We start from the raw sequence: 20,313 nt of genomic DNA on the forward strand, positions 1-20,313 counted from the left end.
CATAAATTTTCTTTTTTTTCTCATTTAAAATGTATAGTTAAATAAGAATAACTTGTCATGGTCAAAGACATTGACATTGAAATATATGTGAGTGAGCCTCTGGTGCTTTTCACAAGGTCAGTTGTTTTTTTGCAGGTGGTCGAGTCTACCCTTTGTGCCGTGATTAATGTTCCAGAGTCACTTCTGGGGACAGCAGCTTCTGACAGGCTAAGGCAGAGCGTGAGGGGGGTCCTGGTCCCTCCAGCTGTGTGGAGAGCGCAAAGCTGAGAGCTTGGGATTCAGATGAGGTCACAGACGACGTTTAAGAGGTGAGCCACGATGGACAGAGACAGCTGGGCCCTCGCCAAACTCTCTGAAATGTCTGCGTCCGATACAACCTGATCCTCTTCCCAGGCTGACCTGCCATGCCGTCGCACAGGCGTCCGTCATCTGGCTATCCGTCAGGTGATGTGAAGGTCACTTTGGAGTCTTGGGCCACAAGAAAAAAATCCGTCTGCTGCTTCTATGCTGCCTCACTGCTGTCTGTGAGGCTCAGACACCTGGCGCCTCATTTTTAAAAATGTTTCTGGATTTAACCATTAATGTAGTCTTAAGGTCATTTCCCAAGCTGTGCTTACGTTTGATTTATAAAAATAACTGGGACGAAAAGAAAGTTGCTTACGTTGGTTTAAAGTGCCGTATCTGTGTCTTCTGCACGCATGATATATAAATCTGAAGTGACCTTCAATTTGAACTTGTGAACCTGTTTTACGATTAGCCTACCCTGTCATGTGAATGTGGCCAATGACAGTCATTTGCCTCTAAAAAAGGTTACATTTCAACATTTCTTGCACTCATCATGCCTAAAATTTTTTATCGATTAAATTGCATTCGTACAGCACAAAGCCCACTCTGAGGATTAATTAACTTACATCTAGTATAAACTTTATGTAGAGATACAGTCATACCCACGTCAGACTGAGATTTTTTAATGACTTAGAGTTTTCTGTGTGAGCCACAATTTAAGATACAATTTGATCATAAGACCACTTTATAAATGAGACCCCTGCTTTGCATGAACTTATCTGTGAACTCACTGCAGCTCGACCATCCAAAGCATTCTGGTGATCTATGCTAAGCACCTGTAGTGCAGAGTTCAAAACTGCAGTGTCTGTGTTTAATATCTGCAATGTGGCGTTCCACAACATAATCAATCAATCAATTTTATTTTTATATGGCAGTGTTCCATGTGTTCCAGGGTGCTGAACAGTTAAAAACCTTAGCAAAATACAAACAAGGCACAGTTCCGCTCCTGAGATAAAAAACACAGTTTAGAGTTCTGCAGAGCTTCTGTAATTAGTGTCTGCAGTGCACATAATTATAGTGAGATATATATCTGCTAGTTTAATTCTGGATTTCAGCTTTCTTAAGCTCGGTTCAGTGGGTCATAGTTTACAATAAATGGCTCTTGGCATGAAGTCAGTTTCCCATGCGCAGTTCTCACACGAGCCGTTTTTTTAAAAAAGCAAACGCAATGACAACAAATGGAGACATGGCCATGCACCCTCAGTGAGATGTCCCTCTATTCCTGCTCCCAGAGCGCTAGTTTTACCCCTGATTTATTTCCCACGTTTCTAAAGAAAATGTCTCTGGAGGGGGCATTTTACATTCAGGAAAAGAATAACAACAACAGTCGAGATAGATAAAAATCGGGGATTTTCCCTTTAATATACCACTTTGAAGAAAGTAACCTATAAATTACCTTCAGACACACAGGATCTATTATGGGAACATGGGGTCTATTTTGGGAATGTGGAATTTCTGGGAGCGAGTCCTGGCCGTGGTGGCTCCAGCTCCATGGATAGCATCATGCGCAATATTTGGAAGCCACCACTTTCACCAGTGAGATAAAATCGGAATGGCTCGCAGCTTTTCTGTTGCTCCTTGGAAACAGAAAGAGTAACTCTCTCACATAGCAGACACACATCTGATTGCTCAGATTTACAGCTTCTAACAAAAAAATAGAGGTAGTACACAATAAAAGGCACAGAGTCTTCACCCAACGGTTTAAGGAACATGACACTGTTAATATCTTGCCTTCCTGTTACCACATTTGAACCCAAATGAGCAGTTATGAGATATTCTGGAATGACGTGTGAGAAAGAATTTCCCACTTCCATCACCGACGTATGAGTTGATCACCTTTTTCATGAAAGGATGTCTTTGTATTTGTGTTCCTCCTGTAAAATTATGGGCACTGGTAGACTATGTTTGGGAGGAATTACTTTCTTGAATAAAAATGATTCATACATGTAGTGCATGTTATATTGTCATTTCTCAAGTTACAAAATTATTCTTAATAGTCAAACAGTCTCAACAGACACTCCCTTGCCAGACTTCCTGGCAGCAAATGCACAGTCTAGAACGGATCAATGCTGATGGACACTGAGACATGGTAAAGAGTGTGAGCGCTTCGGAGTGTGTGTACACATATGTATGTATGAGTGGGGCAAAGCTAACAAGAATATTACATTGTAGTGGAAAGTAAAAGGAGACAACGTGCTTTATAGTGGAGTGACAAAAGTGTGCAGTGTGCTGATGCTACACCAAAATGCTACATCAAAACAGCATTTTATATCATTTAACACTATGCCAAATCTGCGTAATAATGGCTGCCTTCCACTTTTAAATAATCTTCATTAGATATACATGTATGACCTCTTCTCAATTGTACCATTATATTGAATACAGAATATTTTTACACAAGCAGCCAAGAGATATTCAGATTTTTGTATTCACTGTTTATATGAAAGAGAAAATTTATACTGATATTATTTGACATACACAGGGATTCTTGTTCGCCAATATGTTTTGATCAGCGACAACAAATGTAGGAATGTTCCATAAAATGCAACATAACTGAAAAGTAAGACATTAGTCTTGATCAATCCTTGAAACAAAAGGCGATAGCACGGAGATCAGAAAAAATTCAAGACGTTCAGATCAGCTTTATCAACTTTATTAATCAGCCTCAAAGGTTTCAGATGAAAATTTAAGTTTGATTTTGTCTGTCATAGGGAAACACCATTCTAAAAACAACAAAATAAAAATGAAAAATGATACAGCTATAATGCAATTTTTAATTAACCTAATGGTATAGATACTCTTGATAGCACAGATGCTCATGTTGCACTGATTGGCTTTGAGGAAAACAAACCAGATCCCTGAATTCTCCACATCAGCAAATTAGTCTCCAATAATTGGTTCTATTGTCTGTGGGTTCTGTGCCTGAACACACTGAATTAAACAACCTGGATGGGTGAAGTTTCAAGCAAACATGGGTGGTCCCCTTGCGTTTTGTACATGTCCTGCAGAAGAGTCCACTGCATCCTCCCCTCCAACACTGCAGGTGGTGGCACAGGGCACACCTGCCAACCATCAAATATGGATAGGGATTTACTGCGTCCATCCAACCCTCCTGTGGCCCAAATTCACTTTCCATTTCAAACCCGAAAACCTGTTAGAACCCACATCGGCTAATATAAGGGCCCACCACATTGTCACTGAGACAGCACCATCGCTCAAATGGCAGCCATTGCCCACAGGCTAAAACTGTACTCCATAATACAGATAAATACTCCACAATATAGATACAATACTCTACAAAGCTGGATAAAAACAAGACAGGAAATGCATACTGGAAGTGCACCACTGAAGACAAGCTAAACACCAGCTTCATAGGGGGGTGGGGGCAGAATACAGACACACAGCCGTGGATAAAGTGCTACTTTACTGGGGTGCTGAGTGCACCTGATGCAGGAGGCTGGGGGGAGGGGGGGGGAGGCGGGCTGTCCGAGTCACATTAGGTTGAAAGGCTCCTAATGCACACGGGATTAGCAGGGGGCTACAGTGCTTCAGGAAACAACATCAATTATTTAACCAGCAAATAACTATGGAGTCAGGAATGTGCTTTTCACAAAAAACCTCCCAATCATTTCACTTCTTATACGAATAACAGCATTAACAAAAATCTACCCCATAAAACTGTCAATCGCATCAACATTTCCATTTTCATCCCAAGAACAGCATCCACAGCAGTCTCCACTCTTACACAAACAGTAGCCTCCCAGAGGAACTCTCTCTGACAGGATCAGGATCTCAGCATGTGCTCTTACGAGCGCTTTCCTCCACGGCTCCAGCTCACAGATGTAAATGGATGCTATTGTTGCCAAAAAGCCCTTTAAAGGGCAATAACTGAGTCCCGTTGGCTCCCTGTAGTGCATGATGACTTTGGCTATTTTGATTCGATCATCTCCTTTGTCTCGCTGAGGAAAAAATAGACAGCTAACCACAATTTTTTTTTTTTTAATCAATGAGGCAGACCAGAAGCCTACAGGTACACACTGCAAAATGACTTTTGTGATGACAGAATTGGTATAGAGAGCACACACACAAAGTGTAGCCCACATAAAGACTGTACCTCAGTACATGCTTTTCATTTTTTAGTCCACGTGTTTCCACAGTAAACACTGAATGTGGGAAGATGAGGTAGCGTGTGTAAATGGAAGCAGATGATTTACGAGCTGGATTATGGGTCGCAAGCCTCACTCTGACTTGCTGTGTCCACATAGGACCCAGCTCTGTTCTGCAGACAATAATATCACTGGTAAGATGGGGCCTGACAACGTTGTAATAAATTGGCCATCATTAATCCCTATAGTTCCTTTGGTGGCACAGAAAAGCAAAGAGCAATATTTCTCTCTCTGTTTCAGCTCTTAAATACTTTGCTAATAATGGCAGGAGAATCTTTTAAAACATGTAAAGGATTTAACTGGACAGGGCAGTGTAGTGTAGTGTATATAAATTCAGAATGAGCCTAGTCTGCTGTTTATTTTTTATTTATATTGGTTAGGTCAGTAGAGATGGGGGTTAAAATACTTTGACTCTTCGGCTACAAGAACAATTGATATAAATTTATGTGTAATACTGTTTACAATTATTGTGAATGCATATTTTGTCAAAGTGGATATTGACTGAGATTCATTAGATAATCCCTTCCAAGATGCCCTCATGCAGGAAGGTTTGGGGTTTTAATTGAACTTTAATAAGAATTAGGAATTGGTACACTTCCAGCTATTTGTAAGCATCACCAGCAGGCATGCAATAACATGTAGCACTTTGCAGATTCTTTGAGAGATACACTAAAAAGGTCCGGCAGCAAAGTCAGGTAAAACACTTAAGGGTTTTCTTCTGTATTATTACCCCATTCTTTATACTACACACTAGCATTACCCCATTCTATGTACTATATATACACTTACATGTATACATATCCATCACATTTACATTGATCACTCACAGAGTACCCTCCAAACAGACTCAATACACTGCTCTATGAACATCATCAGCAGCAGCAACAGAAAAAAGACTACCATGGGTGGGGGGCTTTAGGTTAATTGTGATTCAGACCGAGGCGGTGTTTAGCAGCAGGGTCCCTGCATGGAGTGGCAGGCTCCACAGCCAAAGCGGGGGAGAACCCTCCGGGGAATGCCTGGCATCCGGGCCCTACATGGCAGCCAGGGCCCTCCACCCCAGCCCTTTCACACAGCACACAATCACATTCCACCAGCCAATCACCGCACACGGGCGCGAGCTGCCACCGCCCCCACGCACAATCAGGCATTCACATGGGCCGGAGGCGGCCGTCCATTCGGCCTGACAGCGGGAGAGTGGCCGTCTGTCCCGGTGGATGGGCCGTGCCGTCAACACGAGAGCGTGGGCTGTGGGGGGCAGGGGGATTCCTACGCTGACGAGTCTTTCCCAGCTCATAAATCCGGACCGTGTGAGACAGAGAAAGGGCCTGTGTGTTTCTGAACTGGGAGCAAAGGCTAAGAGGTTGAGTGCAACATAAATCAAACAAAAAAATATGATACCCCGCCAGACAATCTTTCAGCCAGTCAGGAGTGTCGAGAGAGCAGTGAATTATGTACTAACGGTGATATGCAGCGGACAGAAGAACATGTGTGTACAGCAAATATGCTCACTCTCTATCATGCGTTGTGCTGTAGTTTTGTGGGTACATGACTTCCTGAGATCATCTCATAAATCTGGGGCTCGTGTCTATTTATTACACCAATTCTGCAGTTAACAAGCTTCAGGGCATAATTTACACATTTGTTTTGGGTTTTCCAAGACTTGTACTGCAACCCAGTCTATTTTCAAGAAACAACTTTATTAGAAACCACATTAATTTGGATGTAATGTAAAATTTGGTGATATCAGTGAGGATTCATGATATGATGAACGATCAATTCAAAACAGAAACTAAACTTTTTAAGCTTCTGTTGGCTTCTCTCTTAATACTTAATATTTACAGCGACAGCAAAAGAAAGAAGGCACCGAATAACTGAAATTTACTACAATTTTATACTAAAAACTGCATTTATGTTGAGGCATTTAGTGGCAAACGCTCTCATTCAGACTGATTTACAAAATACGGGCACAAAAAGTTCTAGATGGTGCCAGAGAAAATGTCAAGACATCAGTATCACAACTCAGCGTAGCAGTCAGTACATAAATTTACAACATAAATATTAAGCACCATACAAGCGGGTGATTGAAGATGTTGTGCTTTAAGTATAAAACGGATTTGAAAGCATAGTGTTGTATGTAGCATATGTATATAGGGACAGTAAATCTGTAATAAAGGCTCTGATTTCAGAGTTTTATTGAGACAAGAGACAGTGAAAACAGGCTTGTTTTCAGTCTGTGGTGGAAGATTGACATACTTGGCTGTCCAGCCTGCGGTGGGGGGCTTGGAAATTTACCCGAAAATCTTCTGTTTAGATAGCAAACCCACAGAAGACAACTGAAAAGACAGACCAATGCCAGGGGCAGTGTCTCACAGTAACCCTGTGTCGGCATCAGGCTGGAATTCCTCTCTTCCCTGCGGGGCAAGGTATTCCTGGTTCTGCACAACCACCCAGTCCCACCTCCTCTTCCTCTCTCCCCCGCCTCCTCTTAAATCTCTCCCAAACTCCTCTTCAATCTCTGCCCACCTGTTTCTTCTTCTCTTCAGCACCTCATCTTCCACAATCCCCCAACTCCTCTTCACCCTCCCCAGCCGCTCTTCTGAAACAGTAATCCCTCTCTTTCCGTTCACCTGATAGATGTGAAGCCACCGGGGCACAGGCACCAGGCCGGCTGACTATCTCCGCTGCTCTATAAATACTGATCTGATTTGTCTGCGGTCGTCACGCTGCTCTAATCTACAGAAGGGGTTCATGTGCCTGCTGCTTAATTGAGAACAGAGGCACCTTCTTTTTAACATTCGGCTACGAGCAGCATGCAATGAAGTGTGTACTGCTTACGTATTTATTGCCTAAATATCTCTGCGCCTTTCCCTTATAGAAAAGGACCAACATTTCCTTTGCCAACATGATGTTCCATGCACAAAGCTGGCCTGCTATACCTGAGATAGTTGGCTTAATGTGCTTTTTTGATTGAGCTCCTTTTAACTCACAAAATTTCTAATTATTAGTCAGCTTCCAGAAGGTTAGTTACATGTTACATAACATAATAGAACGATCAAACTTAAAAGGGCATACTGTACAGTGTATCATTCCACATGTACAGTCATGTGTGCTAAATTTATATTTTAAATAAAATCAATGTTTGGTGTGACCACCCTGGCTGGTAGGTTGTTCCAAGCATTTTGGAGAGCTTGCCACAGTTCTTCTGCAGATTTTGGCTGTTTCGCTTGCTTCTGGAACTCCAGGTAATCCCAGAGACCCTTGATCAAGTTTTTAGTAGTCTATTACTTAAAATATTACTTTAACAAAATACAAAAATGTATCTGTAAAATTTCATTTTTTTTGGAAATCTCAAATTTGCTCTTTTCTACTGACACACTAATGCAGAAAACAAAAAATAAACATCTAAGACCAAATATATACTATATATTATATTTAAAAATCTTGGGTGCCTAAGACTTTTTCACAGTACTGTATGTCATCATTCACTTGAGTTCATGGGAAACTAATAGAGAAGCATTAATACCATTTTCAACTAGCCAATACTTTTTATAAAGAGAAGAATATGCAGTGTTTTACATAAAATTGTGCAAAAATGGACTATGAATATGTAGTGTTATACCCCCCATTATACCACCAGCCTTGCCTACCTCCAGCAATTCCTCATACACAGACTGACTCTTATAGGAGACTATTGCATTTCCATATTTCCACCCGTTGTCCACCATCCGCCAGCTCTCTGAACTGATTAAATGTGCACAAATGAATTATTTAAAACCTTTTTATACTGACAGAAGAAAGAAAAAAACAATAAGGAAAAATGGCCAGCTATAATAGGACACATCTAATGGCAGCAAAAAGCACACATATCAAAACATCAACAACAGATTCCAATATGAGAGAGATAAGAGCTCAGCTTTGATGGTCCTTATCGAAAGAAGCATTCCGGCTCTGTGATGTCATCGTATTCCTCCATTAATCCACAATACACAAGGCTGTGCTGAAGATAAGTTCGCTCTCAGTATCACCATGAGGACGGGAATGGAAAGGAAGTTGCTTGTTGCAGCAGCCACGGGGGCAAATTGCAGTTTTTTTTTGCTGTTTACACCCCATTGCATCGAATTTGGAAATTAACTGTAATCCCAAACCAGTTTTGCCAGATTGGGCGGATACCCACCGAATTAGGAAAGTTTTTGTGTGGGGAGAAATGGCTTTACCGTTTTCAAACCTATCACCTTTCTGAATTCAGAGATAGAGGTGACGTGATGACCAGCTGCTCATTGCCCTTGATTAACCTTGACCCAAAAAACATGACTTGTTTTATGTCTAACTTAACCTGTTGTATTTTTCTGAATTCCTTGTGTATCTGTTATATTAATAAACATGTTATGCTCTTTTATTAACGTTAACCATCTTAGGTATATCCACAGGGTCGCTGAACAGTCGTGGAAGCTGTCTTAGGTATATCCACAGGGTCACAGCACAGTTATTAGTCTCTTCAAGGCTTTTAGCATCTTATTGCTCCATCATGATTTGCATGATTTGCACAGGCAAATACACGTCACAAAATACAGCTTTCCAATAACACTGCACCAAACATTCCACACTGCTCCACTCAAGCAGGCCCTTTATGTAGCTGCACTAAGTGCCTGGTTAATATCAGGGGTGCTCAGTAACCAGGCATGCTGTTCTCTTCACTGGCAGAGGGTGGAGGCCAAAAAGTTTCAGATTTTCAAGAGTGGGATTGGAGTCACATGATCAATACATATAGAAAGGGGGGAGCTAACCGCGAGTTTGGAAACACTGTCATATCTCATGAATTGTATTTTACATTTCATTCAAAATATTCCAAAACTCTTTGAAGTAAGTATACAGAACAAATAGATATTTTAATAATTTTGTATTAATATCTTTATAATGGTATTTGAATCATTTGAATTTCTTCAATTATTTTAAATTAAAGTATTTGTTCTATTTACAAATACATGATGTAAAAGGAATTGGTCTTCCCTGGTTTATTTGCAAATAGCTTTAATACACACTCACACAAAAATATATTGTAAATGAAATGTATTTGATTGGCATCTGTATTCGACCCAGGTCTGGAGAGAGGCATGGGCATTTTCAGTGACCGTGAGGGCTAGGATGGGAAGGTAAAGCAAGCAGAAAGCATGAAAGCGTGTTTGGGGAAGTGGTTGAGTTTCAGGAAGTTACTCTGCTATAAAGTTTCAGTTATTCAAGACCCTGTCTGTAATGGGTTAAGCTCCAGGTGTGTGCAGCTGGGGGGTTTTTTCAGTTATTGCTCTTTAGTTGTCTGCAACAAACAACAACAGTGGTAGTTTAGAACCATTTCTCTAGCCTGTGGCACTGGCAACTCTCTCCACCAATACAGACCCATGAGTCCCACAAGCTGGTCCTCAGAAATGTGAACAGTCATCTGCAAACTGTCAGTCTGGTGCCACTCAGAAAATGAACAAAAATCAAAACTGGTGAGTTAGATTCTTGATTGAAAAATCACACACAGAGAGGACTACAGAGAAGAAGACTGGGCACATGTTCAAACAGATAATTGTTTTTCCTCTGTAGTATGAATTCTAATAGGTAACAGAATTCCTGTTTCCAGCACTACCAAGTCACAGGAATCATCACACACACACACACACACACACACACACACACACATACTGCCTGAATATTCCCTGCTGTTAGTCTATGCAGGCACAACACACTTCCTTCACACTACAATCTGAGTCAATGAAATACTGTGAAAGCAGTTTTGTTATTGTGTTCATGATTACAGCTGCAAGGACACTGTACTAAACTGTACGTGATTAACCAAATGCTATTTGGTTAAATTAGTTTTTTTTTTTTTAAACATATTGTTAATGAACAATACACTACATCTGATGTCATTTTTTACTTTCTGCACCACACAGAGTATCAGTCCACAGGAAGGAAAGCATTGTTTAAAGGATTCTTTCCCTGCCAGGACCTCCTCTGCCTCTGTGAATAGGAATTTTTATTTATCATCTCAAAAAGTAATCTCAGTTGCTAGCCTCCAAGCTATACTTTAATAAAAGACAAATTTAAGCAAACACACAATGTTCGCATGGTCTGTTGAAATGCTGAATTATTCCAAATCTTGGCTGCACCAAGTGGAACAATGAAATGAATGACATGGTGGATGTATTTTTTAATTCTATAATGACAAAGTAAATCCTGGATAACTTCCCTTCTCTTCTCTCCCAAAGAAACATAAAGGATAAACACAATCTTCTCTTGCACATGTACAGATCAATACAAATTCAACCTTCAAATCTAAGACCAACACTCTGTAACTGTGCCAAGATTAATGCCTGCTGTTAAAGATAGGTGCTCACTGACAAACACTAAGACTAATCCCTACTGACAAACAGAAGACCAGAGATCTTGTTGTGATTCATTTGTTTACTCTCCTACTGCCAGTTCATCTTCCAACAATCACAGCATGCACACAGTGTACAAGGACTACAAAAAAAAGATGCTTTTCATTTTGCAAGCAGGAAACAAAACACTGTTTATGTGATTCTAATGAATATGTAATTTCTCAATTTAGCAAATCTCCCTCACAAAAAAATCCTTTGTTAATGGGGCCTGGAGTGGAATTTTTCATCTGAATGCCCCTTATGAATGACTCCCACACATGAAGCAGACAGCACTGGCCTCTAAACAGGGTCTCCTTGGATGACAAGCACCGGTCACTGTCTGTTGGTTTCACTCAGAGGCCAAACGGCACCACAGAGAAGTCAAACATACCCTCACCTAGGTTCCAACTGTCTTACCTCAACGCTGCCCAGACAACTTATCATATTTATGCACAGATGTTTCCGATGTGATGATACTGTGTAAATGTTACAATGAGATGAGAGAAAATAATGGAACTGACAAAGGAAATCAGGATGCAACTTAATTATTAATTGCTTTTTGATGATCAATTATCAATCCTATTTACTGAAAACAATATGCTATGGGTAACTACTGCTGATTTTTGGAATCTTTTGTAGCTTTAGCATAATGTGGAAATAGTTTGTACTGTTGTCTGTATAGAGATGAATACTTCCATAGAGAGTCTGTGGTCATTGGGGTCAAATAACTGTCTTGTCAAGAGTCACGTTAGTCGCATAAGCTTCATGTCCAAAGATGACCTACAACCCTTGCTTTGGTCAGCCTGTCAAGTACAGTATTTCTTATCTATTCAAAAATTCCTGAATTCACAGCAAATGTCCAGTGTTAAATTCACTCTGATAGAGAACATTTCACTCTAATAAAGCAGATTTGATTCTGCTTGGATTCAAATAAACTCACATAAAGAGTTTAATTAATACTGATCTTTTTACCGTGTGAGTATCACAATGAGGATTGTGTTTGCAGCACTGAAAGCTCAAACACAATGCACTGCATGTGTGTCCAGAAATGCAAGGGGTGGGGGGCCAGGGGACGGTTTAAGAGGGGGATTTCCGTAAAGATAATGGGGCCATGTGGTGGCCACATAACCAGCTCTGGCCACTAAGGGATGAAAAAAGCAGTGCAGGAGGTCAGTATTAGAGATCAGTAGTTTTCTTTCATTCAAATATATTTGCACGCCAATTGAGATTACATTCCCACAGCTCTATGACCCCACAGCACATGAAAATACAAGAAAAAGATGTCTTGACATACAGCTGTAGGAACAGTACAGTAGCTAGTGTATTTCACAGATGAAGGCGAAGACACCTCACTCTACAGTCGCCACACACAGGTTTAACCAGACTGTGGTAAGGCTTACCACAACCAAGTTAAGACAAAAACTCAGTGAGTATTCACAACTACTTCTACAGCCCAAGGGAAAAGCAATCTCAAATCTACAGTTATATCCTTGTGTTATATGTAATCTCAGAACCACGAAAGGATGACATGTTGATCAAAATAAGGGATGAACAAATTAAATGGACTGAGAGCTCGTTTCCAAAGGGGTGTAAAATAAAAACCTGGCTATGCTGACAAACTACAGATGTTTAAAACACAATCACATCTTCATAAGAAGAATAGTTTATAATTAAATTCCATGTGAAAGAGACATGTTTGTGCGGTGTGCTAATAAAAATAGAAACACTTACAAGCTTTTTTTCCAAAATGAATAAACAAACTGGACACATTATATAAACCTTGACACCACCCATTCAGAAAATAGAGAATCTATCCAGTTCACTATTGTTTGAGACTCAAACTAATTGCAAGGTTTCCCCCTGAGCATTAAATCTTGGTATTTTCCTGTTTGAACAGGTCACGACCCTGCCATTTGAATGCAGTACTACACTGACACAGACACCCGGGTGCTAAGTAAACAGGATGAAAAAACCCACATCTCCAACTTTAACTGGCATTAAGGAGACACCAACAGGAATGGCTCATAATGGCAGACTTATGCAACACCATTAAAAGGTTTGTACATTACTTTACAGTTCCTAAACCCCTCTGTGGCATCCAGGCTCGAATGGCAGCACAGTGAATTTAAGAGCCCCCATGTGAAGCACAGCTTTGCAGATATACTGCCCTCATTCACGTGTTCCCCTCTGATAGAGAAGCGCGGTCTCTTTGTTGCTGCGCTATCATTCAAGAGCAGCCTTCAGGAATGGGAACAGCATGCCTCTGTGTAACTCTCAGAGGTCAGAAGCTGTTCTCAGGCTGTCTATACACACACAGCAAGATGATTCGGCTGGCTGGAGTGGGACAAGGCCCACGCGAGCCTTCAATGCAGGATTCTAAAGCCAAGTTGAATTGGTAATTGGTCTGTGTCGGGGGAACGACATTCTCTAGACATTCTTATTACATGACTCTCCCACTCCAACACGGGCATATCTGAGGGTCTGTGTATCACAGCAGGACTTTTCTAACTTCCTGAGAAGTGAAATTCACATATGACAGAAAATTCCTATCTCCCTAATTAACTTTATATATGTGCCTAATGTGTAAATGCACATTAGAACATTTACATTTACATCTTACACATGGATTCACAGTGGGGGAGTGCTACGTAAATAAATGTTTAAAAGTTTAAAACATCAAAAATACATACAAGCCTTTTGTTATTTCTATTCATCCAGAAACATTTCTGATGTCATAAGTAACTCCATTACCCATCAGGCATATAGTTCTGTTTTTCTCTATTCTCCTAAACTTAATTCAGCAGAATATTTACAAGGCTGCCTTTGGTTTTACTTATCCAGGCCCCAGTGAGACTGACATCTCTTTTCCAAGGAGGACCTAAATACAAATACAAAACACAAGACACAAGTTCCCAAGACCAAAATAAAAAAGACAATACAGTCAAACAGTGACATTAAAGCAAAACAAATCAAATAAACCATAGGCTGTTTTCATGTGTGAAAACAGGTACACTCCTCAGTAAGTTAAGCTTTCTAGAGTGTAGTTTATTATTTTTCTGTGTAACTTAAAACATTGTCTAAGTTGAGCATTATATATTTCTAACATTTAATATAAAAAGGACACAAATTAGCATAATTTTGGCAGTCAACTGAGAAAATATAGATTTTTACAGGCACAATTTTTCTGTTGCTTACAGATAATGTGTTTGTCAAAAAGGCAACCATCGCTTCCCTGAGCAACCACAATTGTTTACAAATGAAAACTTATTGGCTCTCAGTGTTGACAGACTATTATACAGCTTTATACAATTTGATCCAAAAAGCTTTTGTATTATCTTTAAATAGTATAATCAGTAAAAAAAGATAATTTAAGATTCCATAATAATCCCTATATTTACTGTAAATGTAGGAGCTGATTAGACCCTGTGTGAATTATCTGGAATGAGGTGACAAACACAGATCTTGTCTGTTGTGGAAGGAAATGAGCTATGTAAACCCAGCCCATATCACAGAAAACTAAGAACTTTATCAAATGTACGAGCCTTGCAGATGCAGCTGCAATTTTCAGCTAAAGCGTACTGAGGTCTTATACAATTACAAATGGAATTCATTTTTGGTGCGGTTAATGTTACATTAATGTCCATTTCATTAATGTTGTATTAGGGCATTTGACACTACTGACCACCACATTCTCCAGTCTTCCCTGTCTGAAATGGATATCGGCGGCACTGCCCTTTCCTATGTCCTCCCTAGCTAGATGTTCTTCCAAGTTGCTGGGGGTGAGCCATACAACACCCCACAGCATCTCTACAGTCGTCCTCCAGGTCTCCCCCTCGGTTCTCTTCTCTGCTTCCTCTACATCAAACCCCTTGGTCCCGTCATCTGTACTCATCTCAGTGTTATTCTGATGGCACTCCACTTTTTGTTTCCTACAGGTCTCTGCACGCATCTCAGCCTGCCGAAATGGCATCTTGAGCTGAAAATAAAATCACCACCTAAAGCTCAGCCTGACAAAAACTGAGATGCCCTACATCCCTGCCATGTCTTCCCCCTTACATGACCTCTCTTTCAACCTAGGTGACACCACTGGTACTGCAATGGTGCTATAAGGGATACAACACACCAAACATTATGGTGGTAAGACAGGTGTGCAGATTTTTCTATAACATTAGGAGAATCTGCTGTTTCCTCAGCCCAGACTCAACCCAACTTCTGGTTTAGGCTCTGGTCCTCTGCCCTGTCACGACTGCCGCTCTCTGCCTGCTGGCCTCCCTGCAGCACATCCAGAACACTGTTGCTCGCCTGGTCTTCGACCTCCTAAGACACTCCCACATCATCCCCCACTGCCCTCCCCTGGCCATTTGTAACCACTTGAACCAAATTTATAACCTTGATACTAGCATACCAGGCTAGCAAGGGGACTGCCCCTTCATATCTTCCGAAGATCATCAGACGGTACACACCAACCAGACCCTTCTGTTTGACAGCCTTGGGACATCCGGCATTTCCCCCTCTCCAAGTCTGCACTTGCCGGTCATGTCTGCTGTCTGTTCTAGCCCCTCTGTGGTGGGTGGAGCTTCCAATGGCAGTAAAAACAGCAGAGTCATTAGCCATCTTCTGACACACACCTTTTCAGACTGCACCTTGGCTCCTCCACCCCAACCCTCTCTAGCACTTTTACTGAGTCAGACCACCAGAGAAGGTGTAACTTTTTTGTTTTCAGAATGGTTCTTTGCTGTTGTTCATTTGAAGTAGTTTAGTACTTGTTAGGGCCATTTTGTTCTTTTTCATATAGCTTAATTCAATGTTCAGAAGCATAGTTGTGAAATTTTCAATTAGGTGTGCACTTCTTGCATTTGCTTCTTCTCTTGGGACTATACTTTCCCCCTCTAGAGAACTTCTGCCCACTGTCTGGGATCGTTGTGATTGTGTTTGCATGCTCTAGGTAAGAGCATCCGCTGAATTCCAGTAAAGAAAAGCAGAGTGAGTAATCTAAAAGGCACAGTGATAATTAATAACTGGCACATCACGTCAGAGACTTAAATATTATATGACATTGTAGAAGCAGAGGTTGTCAATTATGTCACTGACTGAAAGCTTGATGAATCATGGGGATGTACATACTAGTGATATCCATCTACACACACAACACACATTAACGCAGAATCAAATTCACTTCACACAGGAACACAAACGTACCCATTCAAACAAATGTATGCCCACACAGATTGTACTTGCACACAATGGACTGAAACTTTTTTGTCTGGGTAGCTTAAAACTCCAGGTAATAATTTGCTCAGGTGATAATTTTTCATCTTGAAACATTTTCATTTTTGTAACTTCAAAACCAACAAGAAGAGACTGGGATTATTTAGACAAAGGGTTCACATGTGTGCTTGTGGCTGTGTGTTGGGTATATCCATTACAGTGTGATAGTAACAGTGTGGTAAACCTCAGAGGCCTAAACCAAAGCTGATCTATAATTGATCTGATGTGCAATAGTGTTTAACAGCAATCCCGTTTACATTTCATAGCAGAAACTGGCTTGCAGAGTCAGTCTTCTATTTAGACAGCTCAGGTACAAATTTGGTGAAACTTATTGCCTCCATATCTGGTGGCCAAAGCAATAAATCCATCCCACAGAAGCCCTTTCAGTCAGTTTGTTTCTCCCATCAGCACTCTTGACGCAAGCAGGGGATGTGAGGTGAGAACAGGGATGACCCAGTGAAGCCAAAGCACGCAGAAGAAGGACTGCAGCTAATGGAGAGCCGGGAGGGAAGGAAAATGTGAGATCAGGGACAAAAGCAAAGAATGAGCTCAGAGATAAGGAGGGTAAGAGCAGGGGATGGAGCAAGGGATACAGAGGGAGGAAGACAAACACGGATGACCTGAAACAGAATGTGCGAGCGGGCCAAGAGATGGAACTCTGATCTCTCTATCCAAACATGTTCACTAACAGCCCCGACAAAGTGCCACACCCTGCACAGCTACTGCATCTCCGCCTTAATTCAGCCACAGAAAATCTGAACCTAATTATCATTACATCTCCTTAGGGTTTAGACTGACCATCACATCAAACGAAAGTGCTTAGAAATACAATATAAAAATGCATTTAAATAAAATAAATGGTTCAAGATTGTAGCATAAGACTGTCTGATAAACACTTAGACTGTTTTGCTGTGTAAGTCCTCATAAACACTTACAATTCACAGTCATCTGAGAATTTATGAAAGCAAGTACAAGGCATTGATGGTACAGATCATATTTAACCACGGTCTCGTGGTCTGCGCGCTACTAAGAGCACAGTAGGCAAAAGAGTGCAGTCTCCTGAGGATAAGGCTCAGTTCAGACAGTCAGCACAGAGAACCATGCTTCTTAATCTCCACTGAGTGTTTAAAAAAGCGGAGAGCAACCGTGAAAAACTGCATGAAAAATAATAGAGAGAAGACCACAAGAAGCTCTGTATTTTGCTTACAATTTTCACGTTGTACTCTCCCACCTGTACCATGGGAAATGCACACCCTGCAGATACCTTAGGATTAACCACTCAGCTGAATCATGTGTCCATCTCTGTACTTCTTTCAAACTGCGCAAACCTGTAAATTTAGGAACTTACACATTTATATTATTAAATGTTCATTTATGGTAGCGAAAGCAAACAGCCCAGCCTGATTCTGAAAAACCGCCACTGTCAGAAAAAGTAAAAATTTGAATAAACTGATCCTGGTGGTATACTCAGCGTGCATGTATCATGTTCTAATCAATAATAAATTAGCAGAGTCCAAAGCAATGCAGGACATTTATTACACTGCCTTCATTTAGAAATGCGCGTGCTGCAGTAAGCTATTAAGTTTTTCCATTTATCACTGATGTCATGTCATCAACTTTGTTTTTATTTCTAATATTCAAAAAGAAAAGTTTATAAGCAACACTAATTCACCGACGCTTTAAAATATTACATACATGCATTTTACATTGGCTACTAAAGGTAATTTAGCGCTTAAAATGGTCACATTTGCAGAACACACAATAAAAACCAAATAAAATAAAAGGCTAAATGATGCTTACCCGCTTCTATAAGGCAGGATTAAAAATACATATTAATTTCTCAATGTAGTTCCTTATTTGTTCCAAGTCCATCATTTATGCGCCGATAATCAAATGACTGCAGCTCTCGCGATATGCACAACAAAGTTTGCAACTAATAAACTACAGGCAAACGCGACAAAAATTGTGCGATAGATGTCTTTCCTTGGTTATCATTAAATTGTTTTTACTTGCCTTGCCACATCGCGAGGAACGCGTAAAGTCCCGCGAAGATGAAAGTCTTTTTTCGGAAAGCCATGATCCGCGTGCCTTATCCCGTGCAATGGGAGAATGTAGAGGTCGGTCCTCACTCCTTGTAAGAGATAATAACGAGCTGGACAGCAAGATAGAGAGGGGCGGGGGATTTTTCTCATAGAATATGTGTACCAGCCCACGGTAATTCTCGTAGGAGGGCAGTACATTCCCAGTCACATTTTTTGCAGCTAATAAGTTATCACATCCCTTACAAAATGGTGTATAAAGAGTAACTAGTCATATCGCCTTGTTCATTTCAAATTTTAATATACTGTTTGAATAATGTGTCAACTGCTTCTGAATATTACATCAATATAAGTGAAATATTACACAAAACATCCCTAATGAATTATTGAAATGCGCTCTTTTCCAAGGTTCTGAATAATGTCACGAAGGCCAGAGTCCTGCAAGGGCAATGATGGTAAATTTTATTGCTCTGCGGTCAAGAGTATTTTTGGTTTGGAGCATGATATGATGAGAGGCTCCTGTGTTTCCCAGGGCCATACTTACCTCTGGCATGGCTACAGTGCTGTATTAATACACAACAGCAGTATAGCCAGCCAGCCGTTCAGAACTCCCATTGTTTCAATATGCGACCGTCACCTTCTCTAAGAGTTATAAGAGGGACTGTGGCAATGACATGTGAGCTGCAGGACTGGCGAGATATCGCCTCCACATGAGTATCCACATCTTCTCAGAGTATTTCTTTATAAATACAAACCTCTATAATTTCTCCACCTTCGAGACCCACCTTTGGAGTGGAAACAATCAATCGATAAGTAACTGCACTGTTTTTTACTCTGTAGTGACCCAGCCTAGCGAGTCGCTAGAGCTGTAACTCTGAATGGTTTAGGTGTATCGATTGTTCAAACATTCAGTCAAAGAAGACCAATAAAGTCATCCCCAGAAAGGCTGGCTCTTGGTACGATGTTTCCATTATAAGAGCAGAGCACAAACACCAGAACTCTGTACTGGGAGACTGCACACATAAAGCACTGCAAACAGCACTGTTTGGGATGTTTATATCTGAAGGCTCTGACATATGCAGAATGTCAACAAGTCCAGCTGCTTCTGAGTGGTCAGTCAGTACCCGTTTGCCACGTGAAGACTGCGCAAGTGCAAACAGCCTCAGTGTGAAAGGGTGTGGCTTTCGCCACATAGCCTGCATGTAGTGTTTGTACACCTGGCACAGACAACATGCAACACCTTGCTGCCCAGAAATTACACAGAACTGATGATGGACCTGCACTTTAGGGTGTGTGAGGAAGAGGGAGACGAGGAGTACACAATGACAAGGCTGTTAAAATGTCAAAATGGCACTTAACTGCATATATATAACAACATATATATATATATATATATATATATATATATATATATATATATATATATATGTATATATTCTACCATCAATTTACAAAATTAGTTCCCTTGTGTGGCCATCTGTAGAAGTTTTATCTTCACAGTTCTAAAGGGTAAATTGTTGAAAGGATGTCTTATTTCCTCAGGACTGGCATTCACGCAGTCAGCTGATCCTATGAGCTGAGAAAACATGCTATTTAATGCCTTCACGTGTCACCACACGCAAGGCACTGACCTGCTTTAAAATTAGCTGGTAATTTCATTTAGTCCTCTAATTTTAATGATTCCAGATTGAAAAAGCCTGATTGGGATTCTTCGGGGTGATTTGTGCTAAAGAGTGGTTGGATCCTTTTATCTATCATCTTCAGCTAAATTCACAGTTGGTGGGGGTCCCCATAAACTGTGAACTGCCAGATTAATGAAAGATTGTAAGGGTACCCCATACATAAAATGCATTTTTACATCCCTTAGGCAGAGCAAGGGGTAGGCCACTGAAATCTTTTTTTAAGCTGCTGATCCAAACAAATGACACATTAGACAAGTACAACTCTGATCTCACTTTTAGTTTCAGACTCCACCCACTCATACACATTACGTAAGCAAGATGGATATAGCCCTGCCAGATGACGATAGTCCTTTTAGGATTATCTTTGTTTCTAATGTCTTCAGCAGCATGCATATCCTCTTCTGAAGCC

General features: G+C 40.7%; 1 protein-coding gene across 5 annotated transcripts in view; it reads right to left on the bottom strand.

Moving 5' to 3' along the window:
• mcamb (melanoma cell adhesion molecule b) overlaps positions 1-18,343 on the bottom strand; it is a 35,084-nt gene extending 16,741 nt beyond the window's left edge. For all 5 annotated transcript variants that reach the window (XM_035385419.1, XM_035385416.1, XM_035385415.1 and 2 more), the window contains exon 1: positions 18,197-18,343. In XM_035385419.1, the coding sequence (XP_035241310.1) occupies positions 18,197-18,260 (64 nt within the window). In that variant the 5' untranslated portion in view covers positions 18,261-18,343. The remainder of the gene's footprint in view (positions 1-18,196) is intronic.
• Between the last annotated feature and the right edge of the window lie 1,970 nt (positions 18,344-20,313).

The sequence above is a fragment of the Anguilla anguilla genome, chromosome 12, assembly GCF_013347855.1.
Source record: "Anguilla anguilla isolate fAngAng1 chromosome 12, fAngAng1.pri, whole genome shotgun sequence".
NCBI lineage: Eukaryota > Metazoa > Chordata > Actinopteri > Anguilliformes > Anguillidae > Anguilla > Anguilla anguilla.